At 39.4% G+C, this 13,197-nt stretch overlaps 1 protein-coding gene across 1 annotated transcript in view; it reads right to left on the bottom strand.

The window, feature by feature from the left end:
* Positions 1-6,245: 6,245 nt before the first annotated feature.
* Positions 6,246-13,197, bottom strand: part of LOC306799285 (tumor protein D52-like) — a 119,833-nt gene continuing 112,881 nt past the window's right edge. The window contains exon 7 of the mRNA XM_079300084.1: positions 6,246-6,528. Within this exon, the coding sequence (XP_079156210.1) occupies positions 6,375-6,528 (154 nt within the window). The 3' untranslated portion in view covers positions 6,246-6,374. The remainder of the gene's footprint in view (positions 6,529-13,197) is intronic.

Genomic DNA, 13,197 nt, shown 5'->3' on the forward strand with positions numbered 1-13,197 from the left:
CAGCCACACTGACAACACTGCCCATTGCCATTGCCATCCTTCTCACACTGCACAAGAGCCTCGACCGATGGAAATGTGTCTCACTGAGCTTATTCTCAGTTTGTCCATCCATACAGTAGGAGTAAATAAGGAGGAATGATACCTTTGTTGGAAGTGGGAGAGGGCAGCAGCCACAGGAAGTAGCCACAGTCTCTTTCACTGAAGGGAAGGTCATGTCAAAACAAAGAGCAAACCAGCCTCAAGGGTACACAGAAGGTACTGATTTCTACCTTTCCTACTTCTGGAGAACCCCAATGCCCTGCTGTCTTTTGATAACTGGATTCCAAAGAGAAGACTGTACCCTCCCAGCTCAGCAGCAAATCATCTCCAGCTCAGGGCACTCAGAGCTCCAAGCTTTCAGAAAGGTAGAGAAACAAAAAGCAGCAGTGTTCAACCACAGTGACCAAGTAAAACAGAATCACAGAATGAGACAGGTTGAAAAGGACTTCTGGAGGTCATCCAGTCCATTTTCACTGTTTCCACAGGTGGAGACTCCACAATCCCTCTTGGCAACCTGTGCCAGTGCTCAGTCACTGCCACAGTGTAAAACTCCTGATGTTCAGAGTGCATCACCTGTGTTTCAACATGTACCCACAGCCTCTGGTCTTGGCACTGAGCACCACTGGTGCATCCTTTGGGCCCTTTTGAAGACAGGAGTGGTATTTTCTTTCCTCCAGCGCTCAGGCACCTTGCTGAGTCACCAAGACCTTCTGAAATGTCCAACGTAGTGCCCAGACACTCATCTGTGAGGCAGGTCAGGACATACATGAACTCTCTTCTCTGATGTATTTCTATGTTTTGGTAATTGGCATATCAGACTGTGGCCTGCAACTTCAATTAGTTTTGGGGTTTATTTGTAGTCAGTGGAGTAATTTTGAGAAGAATTGAACAACACCCCTCTCTGGGAAGAGAAGTATGAAGCCCTTAAATTTCTTCCCCATGCTACTGGACTGAGAGAGTGAAATAACACTTCAGTTCCCTATGTGTCATGTCTTAAACACAAACCAGGTTTGAGGTTGAGAAGATGTGCAAAGATTCAATTGGTGGAGCTGCTGTGAAATACATTAAGAGAGCTGGTACTTCAGTACTTCTTTGATTTCTTGTAAGATGGGAGAGAAAAGACCCAGTTTAATACTTGGAAAGTCAACATTTTAAAACCATATTTATATGCCGTTTTCAGCAGCTAACCCAAAGCTACAGAGTGACTACAGAATCTATTCCAAGGATACCTTGGATCCCTTAACCCAGTTGGGAAGTGTAACTTTTGGCTGTTCTAGACAAGCAGCCTGCTGCAGACAGAAGTTAACAAATGGCAGATTTCCTCATTAGAGCCACCATGCAGTGAGTGCATCAGGGTGCTTAACCCTGATTGAATGAGGCACAGCCAAGAAGGCAACAAGAACACTCAGAGGTGTTTAAGATCTCACTCATGTTAGTCTAATGCAGTCATACCAGGGATAGTATTTATTTTGGGTTATGGCCAGATGACAATGTAATAGCCCCATTTGTGCAGTCTAGACCTTTCATATACAATAAACACTTCCCCAGAATATATAATGTATTAAAAAAACACATACAGAGTGCATGCTTGTATCTAGTAGAAATGCTCTCTAGCCAAAACAGAAGACTGGATTAGCTTTCCCAGCATATGGGATTAATACTGCCAGAAAAAGAATAAAAAGCTTGAACAATAATTTGCCCGATTTTGTGACAGTATTAAGAAATGAGAAGGAATCCAAACTTTCCAGAATGCCCTAAAGGGAAGTAAAATGTGAAGTATTCTTTTCTTCAGAAAAAAGCTCAGTGCCAAAGCTTTGGTGGCAAGATGCTAATTTGTTTTCAATAGGCAGGTCTGATTTCTTCAGTGTTTCCCTTTTTCCCCATCTCATCACCTAAGGGCCTGGAATATGAAAAGGCAGATAAGCCTAGGAGGATTTAATTGTTATAGCACATCAGTCATCAAAGGAACATTGAACATTGATAATTTTTCTTCCAACTCCACATCATGATAAAGATATTTTACTTTCCAAGTATGCATTAAGTGTTTAATGTTCTGTTCATAAAATAAAGAGGTAGAATTCTAGAACAACTTATGAAAGCCTTCAAAACAGGACCAGCATAAACACAAAAGAGAAATTATTGCTTCAGCTAAAACCCAGGCCAGCTTTGATTCAGTTTTTATCAAAGCTAACTTTGCTTATAATCACATCTGCAAACCCAGAAAGCACAATGGACATTCAGGCACATGAGTGGGGTGAGAAGTGGAAGTGGGTTAGGGTGAAGCTCACAAGCACTTCAGTTACAGGTCTAGAAAAGGTTAAGTGTCCTCCTAGCAGAATAATGGAAATATTCCTTGCTTGTGCAGAAGGGAAGATTTGAGCCTGTCCACCAGAATCACCCACAGGGCTCCCAATCAAGTGGGGAGGCAAGGCTGGGATGGCAGCAGCCTCCTCCTCCTCCCTCTGCTGAGGATGCACTTCATGTTGCTCTCTGAGCACTCAGTGTCACAATTCTGAGTGCAAATTTTACACCAAGCATGAATTACAACTCCTCGAAGTGAATCTGTCATGCTCATCCGAATCTAAGTGAGAAATTTGTCAACTAAGAGATGTGGGCAGCATGCAAAGCAGAATATGATAGAGGATGATGAAAACTGCTAATGAAGCAGGATTTGTGTTGTTACCTGAAAAAATTCAGAGAAATAAAAACATTCAACACTTTCAAATTTCAAGATTGTTACAGGAAAAAAACCCAAATGTCTGAAAAACAGATGAAGAAACAACCGTATGACTTTAGTAATGAACTTTGCTCATCTGGCCTGTGCTTCAGAGTAAGACAAAATTACAAAATTTAGAAGAAAATGCAGCATTGGCATGTAGAGAAATTCCTGATTTTGGCAGTTAGATGAACAGCTGAAGAACTTGGTTTATACTGCCCTCAGCACTCTCAGCAAAATGATGCATTTCCAGTTACAGCTGGAATCTTGATACGTATAAGTAGCATTAATTTGGTTTATATTAGTAGTACACATCGTATATATATGTGATAAGAGTATTCCAGGGTGGTTGGGCTGGGCACAGTGCCACAGGAGCTGCTGGGCTGGCTTTAGCCTTTCTTAATGTTAGCAGGAGCTAGCAAAAAGAACTGTTACCCTCTTATCTGAAATAAGAATGACCTCCAAACAAAAATTCAGATTGATACTACTGCCCAAACCAAGATACACACAAGTCCACTCAGGGATCTGTACCACACAGACAAGGAGATTGCACTGTGCATGGGTCTTGTACACTTCATTACACTTGTGCACATATGACAGTAGAAAAGTGCAGAGAGCAAAAAGGGATGTGATCATGAAGAAAAAAGGAACTCCTGGGGACAGGGAGAAACCAGCAGAAAAGAGTCTGCATTTATTTTTTTGTATGGAAGGCACTTGAAATACCTGCTTGCATTATCAATTTCTACTCTGATAAATGACTGGAGTAAAAAATAAGAAGAGTCTCATAGACACAGGTCATGCAACTGTGCCATTGTGGCCTTTCAGTAATGAACACTGGTGGTTTCTTACTCTGTGTGAAGGACATGTAGTCTCCACACATTCTTGGTATATGCAAGTATTACAGCTATGAAGCACAACTGCAACAGCCCACCACAAAGACATTTCAGAATTCCCTGCTCTGCCCTTGCAATTCTGCCTTTGGGAGTTGTGCAGAACTGAGGCAAAGTGCAATGGGCACAGGCTACCCCAGACAGAGACTCCTCCGTGGGACAACTCTTGTATGAAGAGTTTGGAGAGTCAGTTAATAACTGAAGGTCACTGAAGATGAGCTGGGACAACAACTGGTTCACCAAAGGCCACAAAGACCATCAGCAGCCTAAAACCATTGGAGGTTAAACCCTGCAATTTGTATGACTGGGTCAGTTTATGTCAACCCTTGAGTTTCCAAATAGAACTAAGCTGGATTTGAAATAGTGACCACTACAGCTTCCAAAAGCTACTTCTCTAAAGGTTATCCAGAGAAAGGTTTGATAAAATCACTGTTACCTTACTGCAAAATAACTCTTATTCTGCCCCAAAACATTAACACATATACTTCCTTCCAAATCACTCTTATTGAAGGCTGATCAAGCATGTAGGATGAGTTATGTTCAACAGACAGGATTTCTTTGATATTTTAAATCCCTCCTGGCTTCTTAAAAATGACTTCTTTTCCTTCTGTAGTGACAGAATAACTCTTTACCTGGAGGCTAACACCCAATGAAATTCATGTTCAAAATCCCCTAATTAAGATCACTGAGATGAATGAGCAAATTAAAGCAACAAAATAAGCTCTCATTGCTTGTTTCCTCTCTTGTTTGGATCCATCCTGATTTCAGAAACAAAATTTCAGTTTGCAAAACTATAAAAGGAACTGCTGAAACATGCCCATTCCTTCAGAATTCCTTCCTCATGCATTTACTGTGTGATTCCTCCTAGCATTTGGGTAAATAAACACCTTATACTAAAAATATTCTTCTTGACAGATCATACATGAGATGTATCTTGGAAACTTCCCATGTTGATGTCAGGCATTGGAACAGGCTGCCTAGACAAGTGGTGGAACCACCACCTCTGGAAGTGTTCAAAAAATCTGTAGGTGTGGCACTTCAGGACATTGTTTAGTGGTGAAGATGGCAGTGCTGGGTTAACAGTTGGAATCAATGATCATGGAGATCTTTTTCAACCTTAATAATTCTATGATTCTGCCTGCACTGTATCTCTTGTTTCAGTGTTATGAAAGGGCAAAGGTAGGAAATTAGTTTTCTTCTGTTTATTTGGTCAAAGGTTTTCTTTCAGCCAGAGGTATAAGAAACAATCAAACCACTGTGCACACGAATGTAGCTCCAGGTTAAAAGGCACTTAAGTTTTCCTTTTGGTTTTCTTTCCATATGTTAAAAAAAATACAAAAACATTTAAAAAAGAAATTAAAATGTTTAACCTATACCAAGGTTAAAGCTTTTGTATTCTGTTCTAAACAATGGACCATATGAAGACTTGCAGAGCTTGGGTGGCAACCTGACTCACCAGCCAGCTGTGATCTAACAGAATTGTCCCCCACTTCTGCACTGATGCCACCTTATCCAAGCATCTCCCAGATGAAGGCAAGGAAAGGGATGTGTGAGCTGACAGCCTGGAACTGGCTCTCTGATACTCTGCTTCTTCAGGGATCCCTTACCTCCTCTTCCCTCACAGAACTGGGACATCTATGCACTCACCATAAGAGGCAGAAGGAGCTGCACCATCCATCACTGCACATGTGGCCTGCTCCAGCAGAAAGATGAGGTGTCTGTGGATTTGGGTAATACATGCTTAAGCCACTATGTGTTTTGCTGAATTTCGTGCAATTTGCTGAATAACATACATATAAAAGAAACACATTGTCACTGGATGGTCACTGCAGACAAACAAGGAGTTCTATCTTAACAAATCTCATTTCATTCCAACATTTGGGAAAAATATTTTAAGATTAAACATTTTTTTGCAATTCAGTGGTATGAATGGCAAATTTCACTTTTCCTCAGTACACCTGCTAGGCACTATGCAGATCACAAATGACTGTGCAGAATTCAGGATTGGATACATCAGAAATCAAAAGAAGTGTTCTCTGGTAACAAAAGCTCCAAAAAGATATAGGAAATACCATAGCATGATTCTTTGTGTGTTGTTCAAATACCCACTATATTTATCTTAAATATATTTACAGAATACTAAGACCTACACTAGGCCAACTACACTGAAACAGCTTCTTTCCTTTTTTATGAACCACCAAAGAAAATTTACTAACATGCATTGGAAATGGGAGCTCTGATTAAAGCAAAGAATAATCTCTAGTTCCTCATGCAGATGGAGATAAAAGCTTGATGTACTGTAACAGATATTAAACTCAGTATCAGCAGTAAAACAGCCTGCACTGCAGCTTAGAAATCAGAAACCCTTGATGCTGTTCTGTATGAAACACCAGCCTAGAAGCAGCATCATGACTGCAAATTTTGGACTTCCTCCATGGAAAATCAACAGTCCTTTGGGATAGTATGATGGACTCTGAAATTCTTTATACAAGAATATGAACACATTCAGTTAACCTACAGGAGCTCAATTAACCTTAACCTTTAAATCTAAAGGCAAAGATCTAGAAAGATGAGTGAATAAAAATGGAGCAAGAATTAGGTACAATGTGCTTATTGTCTTTTATTGATCTCATTTTTCACATGACTAAGTGGACAGAAAATTTTCATTTATTTCCTGAGGAAGCATTTAATTTGTTATAGAGCACAAAGTGCATCTTTTTGCAGTAAATTTACTCCTTTTGCTTTGTTTGCTTGCTCTCTGCAAGTCCCAAAAGCACTGCATCAGCTTCCAGCAATGTTGTATCACTGGCTGCCCCCAAAAACCTGGAAGTCAGTTCAAGATCCAGCAGTCTCAGGCGTACCCGGGTTCCTCTCTGGTATTTCCTGTGAAGAAAAGGGGAGAGGAAGAAGAAGGTAAGTTTTGTTGCACACTGGTCCTGCATTTCCTAAGGCTCTCTCCTCTCTGCATATCTAAGCAGCAGTCCCACAGAAAACAAAGTGCTGCAATGAATTCCAATGCTGCTGTAATGTCATCAGCACTAAAACTGCTGGGACACACTCCATTCCACCACAGAGCCAGTCTCTGCTGATATAAACCTGCCCATCAAAGAACAGACACCACCAGATCCCACTGTGGAAATGCAAACTCTACAAAGAAGCAGTTTATTATATGGGAAACTGTTTGTGTCTTCTATCAAAATATTATACTGTATCATCTGCTATCATGCCAATAATTATCTGCTGGACAACATATCATCAAAGGGGAGGAAAAGTCATCATTAGATCACTGGTGACATTGCTATTATCAAAAAGTACAATGCCAGCTAACTATGGTTTATATTTCCAACCCTGGGCCTCAGGCAAGGAACTTTTCTTGTCTTATCCCCTCATCCAAAGAGTGGGCATCATCTGCAAGTTTTTTATTACATATAATTAAAAAGAAACCCCACAACTACTGTAATGAAACATTCTGCCTACAGGCTTGGGTTTTATTGTTTTATGCTCTCTTTTTTTTTTTTCTTTCCTTTTCCTTTTACTCAGAAGATTTGAGCATTCAATGTGTTTTTAAAACAGATCCTGTGTTAAGATGGCCATGCCAAATTAGTGAAGATTTTTAAAATATGAGGTTTTATAATGCACCTGGAGACCTACTGATTGAAATCCAGCAATAAAATTGAGAACTATTCTTCTTTTGAAAGTTCAAGTTGAACTTTTTTTTTCCCTAGTCAAAGCATAAAGTGCTGAAGATGCAGCAAGCTTGACTACCCTGAGCAAAAGGAAGAGTAAGTTTGACATATTCTCCAGTTGCCAGGAGAAAAACAGGGAATTCTGGTTGCACCTTGCTCATTTTCACCTCCATCCTGGGCAGACAGTCTTCTCTGTATGACAACTGTTTGCTAGCATGAAGCAAAACTGAACTAGATTTCAACTTTCTTCATCAAATCAAAATTCATTTGGGAAACTAAACATCTTAAAAAAAGGTCCTGGAGTTGCATTTATGGTGGGTTTTGGTTTTATTTTGTTGTCATTTTCTGTCAGTGCTATCTTATATTCATTTCCCTTGCCTCTTGGTTAATCCTGGGTAATACTCAGCTATGATCCAGACTGCAAAGGAAGAGCATTTGACACCTCCACCCTGAGCAGATATGTGGGTACATAGGGTACTCAGTCAGCAAGAATTCTGCCAACACTCACCCCATCAAATGCTACAATGATCTGCATGAGTTCAGTGAAATAACACACATTTTCTTTAAAAAAACAGGACCTCACCAGTTCAAAATGCAAGTAACCAGTGCTGCAGTGAAGAGTATGGCACAGCTTACCAAACATAGAACACAGCTTGTGTTTGGTTGTTTCCTAAATAGCTGGAAGGGATTAATTCTATCCTTTTCTCTATGAAATATGTGCATTTCAAAACAGAACCATTTCAGAACTGATGAGAATTATTTATGAAACCTAAAGTGCAGCATTTCAGTGTTGCTGAAATCAAAAGACAATGCATAAGACCTTAAAGTGGATGGTATCTTCTAGGATTTGTTAGGCTTATTGAGAAGACAGGTGCCCAAAAAGGTTTTGGGATAAGAAGGAGAATGAAGAGGAAAGCTCTTTATTGAAGTAACTCAAATTAAGACCAGCTGACTATTAGTTTAAGCCATTTGTGTATATGGGAGAAATTCCCAGAAAATTCTGTAGCAAGAACCAAACCTTCATCTTACTGACAGCTGCTGGCTGGATGGATTGCCTTTGCCCCTAACCATGAAGTTATCCTGATCTCAATAAATATCAGCATAAAATATCAGACTTTACTGCCTTTATCAATGTGTGTGTGGGGGAGATTAGGTTTTGAAGAAGGGCAAAATAAGAGGGAGAGAAGGAAATCTGAGAGGGAGAAATGGTCTGTGGAAACAGAAAAGAAGGACCAGATACCTTTTAATGAGAAAACAGAACCCTTGGAAAGACAGAGAAGAAGGAAAAAAGCATGTGACAAAAAAGTACTGAAAACACAGGCAAATTGTGTAGAAATCTAGGAAACTATACTATATATAATAGAGCCAAGAAGAGGAAAACATCACTGAAAAGACTGCATAAAACTATTAAAACCTGACACTAAACTCAGATATTTGAACTACTGCACTCTGTGCTTTAAAAAAATCTTAATATTAATAAAACTTAAGACTAAACTAGTGGTTTTGTAACAAAACTTAAAGACCAATCATCCCTCTGTCTTTTCCTTCTCTCTTTCCTCCTATAGGAAAAGCAGCTCACCTGTAACCTACAGCAGGAAACTGTTGAGAAAACTACCTTCAGAGTCCAACACATTTCTACAGAAATAGAGCTGAATGGGGTTTAAATTGAATTAGAAGTCCTTTCTCTATTTGACAGCACACAGTGGGAGAAATATTGAGCTCCATCTTTATAATTGAAATACAAAATATTACTTTCATCACGCATCAGTTCCTTTTGGACTGGTTGCTTTACTACAGTGATGTTTTACAAGTGAATAGATGAAACCAATTTTTTTCTAATCAAGCTTTTAAAATACTATTTATAACTAGGGAAGTCCAAATGGAAAATCTGTGAAGAAACTGTACTTCTCATGATTAATGCATCTAATTTTATAGAAAATAAACAAATAAAAAGTAATCTTAAGCACAACTCCCCCAATTTTAGCCCTGCTTACTGTAAAGTCGGCAGAGAACTTTGCTCCAATTTCCAGGCATGACTTTAGCATATATTTGTAATGCAAAACCCAAGCAGTTGTATTTTTGTAAGAAGAATCACAATCTTCAATGCTGCTTCAGTAACTGGAAGAGGCTTCAGATACTTTAATCATGCTTAATTATTAAAGAAGCTTTTCCAGTCACAGCACATCTGCTTACAAAAGGATCACGATGACATCTCTTTGAGGAGCTGACACAACTGCCGATTTATATGAATATAAACATTTGGGTTTGTGACAGATGTTCCCTACAGCTAAAACACTTCAAGAGTATGTGGATGATATAGAAAAAGCAGAAACATGAACACAACATGCAGTGGTGGTCTATCCACCACATTTTAGAGCAAGAGGAAATGATAGGTTGCTCTATGCATAGCAATCATATTCTATCCACAGGGGTATTTATCCTTTAAACAGATAAAACTATCCTATGGTTAAAGCAGAAGCTTGAAGCAGGACCCAGAAACAAAGCAGACATTTTATTATTTTCAGGAACAGTGGCCTGGGAGACACAGGACACCAGTGTAAAAGGAAAGAAACCATCTACTTACTCCACCTTGCGAAAGGACTCGCTTTATCTTTAAGTAACAATGCTGCTATTCAAGATCATCTTATCCCATGACCATCAGCAGGTACCACTGACCTTCACCCAACCCCCAAGCACTGTGTTTCTCAAGGATCCATGTGTTTTCCTCCTGCCACTTCCTACTGCCAGGTAAAAGTATTAAATTCACTGAGAAGTAGACAAAGGTGTTTAGTCACATACACAAATGAAGGTATAAGAATTTCCCTAGAACATAAAGAAATTATTTTGCAAATAGACTCCAAGCTTGATTCACTTCCACAGAATTTATTTACAACAGCTGTGAATTTTAACCCTTTGGGAACCCCAATTTTGAATGGAAGGACCCCACCTGGCACCCACATTCAGAGGTAGAATCCAGTGGCTGATGTTGCTGAGCCATGACCCCTTCTCAAGCCAGTACAGAGCACCCACTGAAGCACCACCAGAAACCTTGCCTGAACTTCAGCCAAGAAACAAGGGATCCCCAAAAACTTTCTCTGTTTTAAATGTGTACCTGCAGGCTTCTCTCCAACTCTTGTGGAGTGGGCAAAGCACTACATACAAGGTGTACCTTCCCTCAAATATCCCTTTCCAGAAGACAATGTTTAGTTAAGTTAGAGGAAGCCCAAATAACTGCTTCAGTGCTCTTTGTAACTTTTGAACTGTCATAGAGAAGAACTAGAAAAGAAGCAAAATGAAAATCCTTTTTCTTATTTGAACCCTAAGTCTGTGCAACCACACATCACCAATATAACACAGAATGTAAAAGCACAGAGAAAGCACATAGCACAGCCTTGCTAATAGTGGTAAAAATTTTTAAAAACAAAAATTAAAGTTTATGTCCTACTACTACATTAAAAATAGGGCCTATTATCTTTGCATGCAAATATCAAACTACTGTGTCTGAACTTACAAAAGGCAGGTCTTCTCTTTGCTAATCACATGAGTAGAACAGTGAAAACTTTTAGACTCAAGTGACTTGTAAGCTTCCTCCTGACTGACTATATCACTTTCAATGCAATTTGGTCTCTATGCTGATCCTTTCACTTTTGCACTGAAGCTTTAAATCTCGCAAAATCTTAATGGTAAATTAAAGGGTTTAGCCAAAACTCCCCAAACTCTTCAGTCAAATATTTCAAACTTGTAATTTTAAGAAATTTTACTATGTGAAAGATATATGAAGAAACAAAAAAAACCCCTCAATATTTTTACATAATAAAACTGGAGGGGGAGGATATGGAATGACATATTTCAGCTCCTGCTAATTAAGAATGCTGGGAGGTTTTTTAACTTAAAAGTCAACCCAGGTTACAGCAAAAGGTCTACAAATGGAGTTGCCTTGGAAAGTGACAAGCATGTAAAAAGAAGGAGACTATAACTAAAAATGAGGATCCTAATTATACCAATTTTGGCCAAGAAAATGGGACAGTAGTTTTGCAGGTGTGCAATTTCACATGCAAAGGAAGCATTCTTATTACTAAATGGCATTAAGAACTTTATTCAAACTCTAAATTATAGGTGCAGACATTAAAGCATTTTGTTAAACTATCCAGTATTTAAAACTGCATGTGATCACAAATTAGCAAGGAGTCATTTTCCTATTAAAACTACTCAAGTTATTAGTTTAAAAATTAAGGCAACAAAGCTTCTATTCTTGGAAACATTGCTACAAAAATAAAAACACAATTACAGAAAAGGTTTAGTCTTACTGGGCCTTGGCTGGTATTTCCCACTCATTTCAAAAGTGCATTCACAGACACCTATTTTATACTATAAAAATATAGGGCTGATATTCTGACACAAGCAGAATACTTTGGTTCATATATCCTCTACTTCATTAAGGGTTTTCAGTCTCCACTGCCTCCTTTAGGAACAATAACCTGTGCAATACAAAGATGAATGAATTTGCTAGGGCTGGCTATGACCATTCTCAACCACTGTCCATTCTTCTACGCCCTCTGTCCCACCTCTCAGGAATGTGCATTTCTGAAAGGAGCAGGAAAGCAACTCTTAAACCTGGGGTTTAATTCCTATGCTGAGGGTGTAACTTTGAGAATTTAATTTGATTTTTTTTACACTTTTTACATCATTATTTTTTAATGTCCCCCAGCACAGTCTAGTGATGGCTTTCTGCAATGAAAGGAATCCCTGGATTATCTTCCATACAAAATCAATTAATATAAAACACTCCAAAGACACGGTTAGAGTTGAGCCATGGTACTCACAGTGAATGCCATCAGAAGTCTTGATGCCTTTCATTTTGGCACTGTGAGAATTTCAAAGTGTGTTCTTCAGATCCATTATTCAAGACATTTTGTTTCACTGCCTTAGCACAGTACCAAACAGTTTACAAAATTTGAAACCATTTCACTTTCTCTTTTTTTTTTTTTTTGTTATGTGAAAGACACCACATTACCAACCTCAGAAAAAACACAAGAGTGGCAAAGGTAGTGAAATAAATTGACCATCACTTTCTCTCCAGACTTTGTGTTCACCATTCTTAACCACCATTCAAATCCACTCAAAATCACCCGGTAGCTTCTCATTAGTAATACTGAAATGATAAAGCATCCCCAGAAGCAAACCCACCTCTAACTAACTGCAGCCAGCAGCAAAGCAGTGCAGCTGGTGTGGAACAAAGCTGTGTGTGGACAATCCATCTTGTTTCTAAAAAATGTTTTAAAGCATTCCCAGGTGCTGCCTGAGCCCACACTGGTCTCAACTTTATCAGCAAAGGGATGCCCTACAGCTGGCTTAAGGAGCACAGTTCCATAGGAGTTCTGTACAGGTCACCCTCTGATGCCCCACAGTGAAGGAGCTCTGCAACAGCACAACAATTCCCAGAAACTTCTCCCTCACTGCTAGTATACACAAAATTCTTGGTCAGAGAAAATATGGATGAAAAAAGCAGACTGCTGTCAACCCGAAGGCAGTGGATTTCTGTGTAAAAGTCTACATCTTGTAAAGTGGCTTTTTGCAGTGAGGCACACACTGCACATATAGTGATGGGATGGCAATCCTGCATCCAGCAGGTCCAGACAGCAGTCACAGAACACCACCTCCACCTCAGAATGAGCTCCTAGGCAATCCTAGGGCAAAAAGGCCAAATCCCAGTTTTTTACACAGCAGTGATGAAGAAAGTAGCAGCAGGAAGGTACCCTGAATTTTGCACAGAGTAGAACACGGACAGTGGAAGAGATACTGGGAGAGCAGTAACATGGGGTAGTATCCTGCTGACTGATTTTCTTTAAAGGCTGTTAAAGAGAGG

Source organism: Erithacus rubecula, assembly GCF_903797595.1.
Source record: "Erithacus rubecula genome assembly, chromosome: 3".
NCBI classification, from domain to species: Eukaryota; Metazoa; Chordata; class Aves; order Passeriformes; family Muscicapidae; genus Erithacus; species Erithacus rubecula.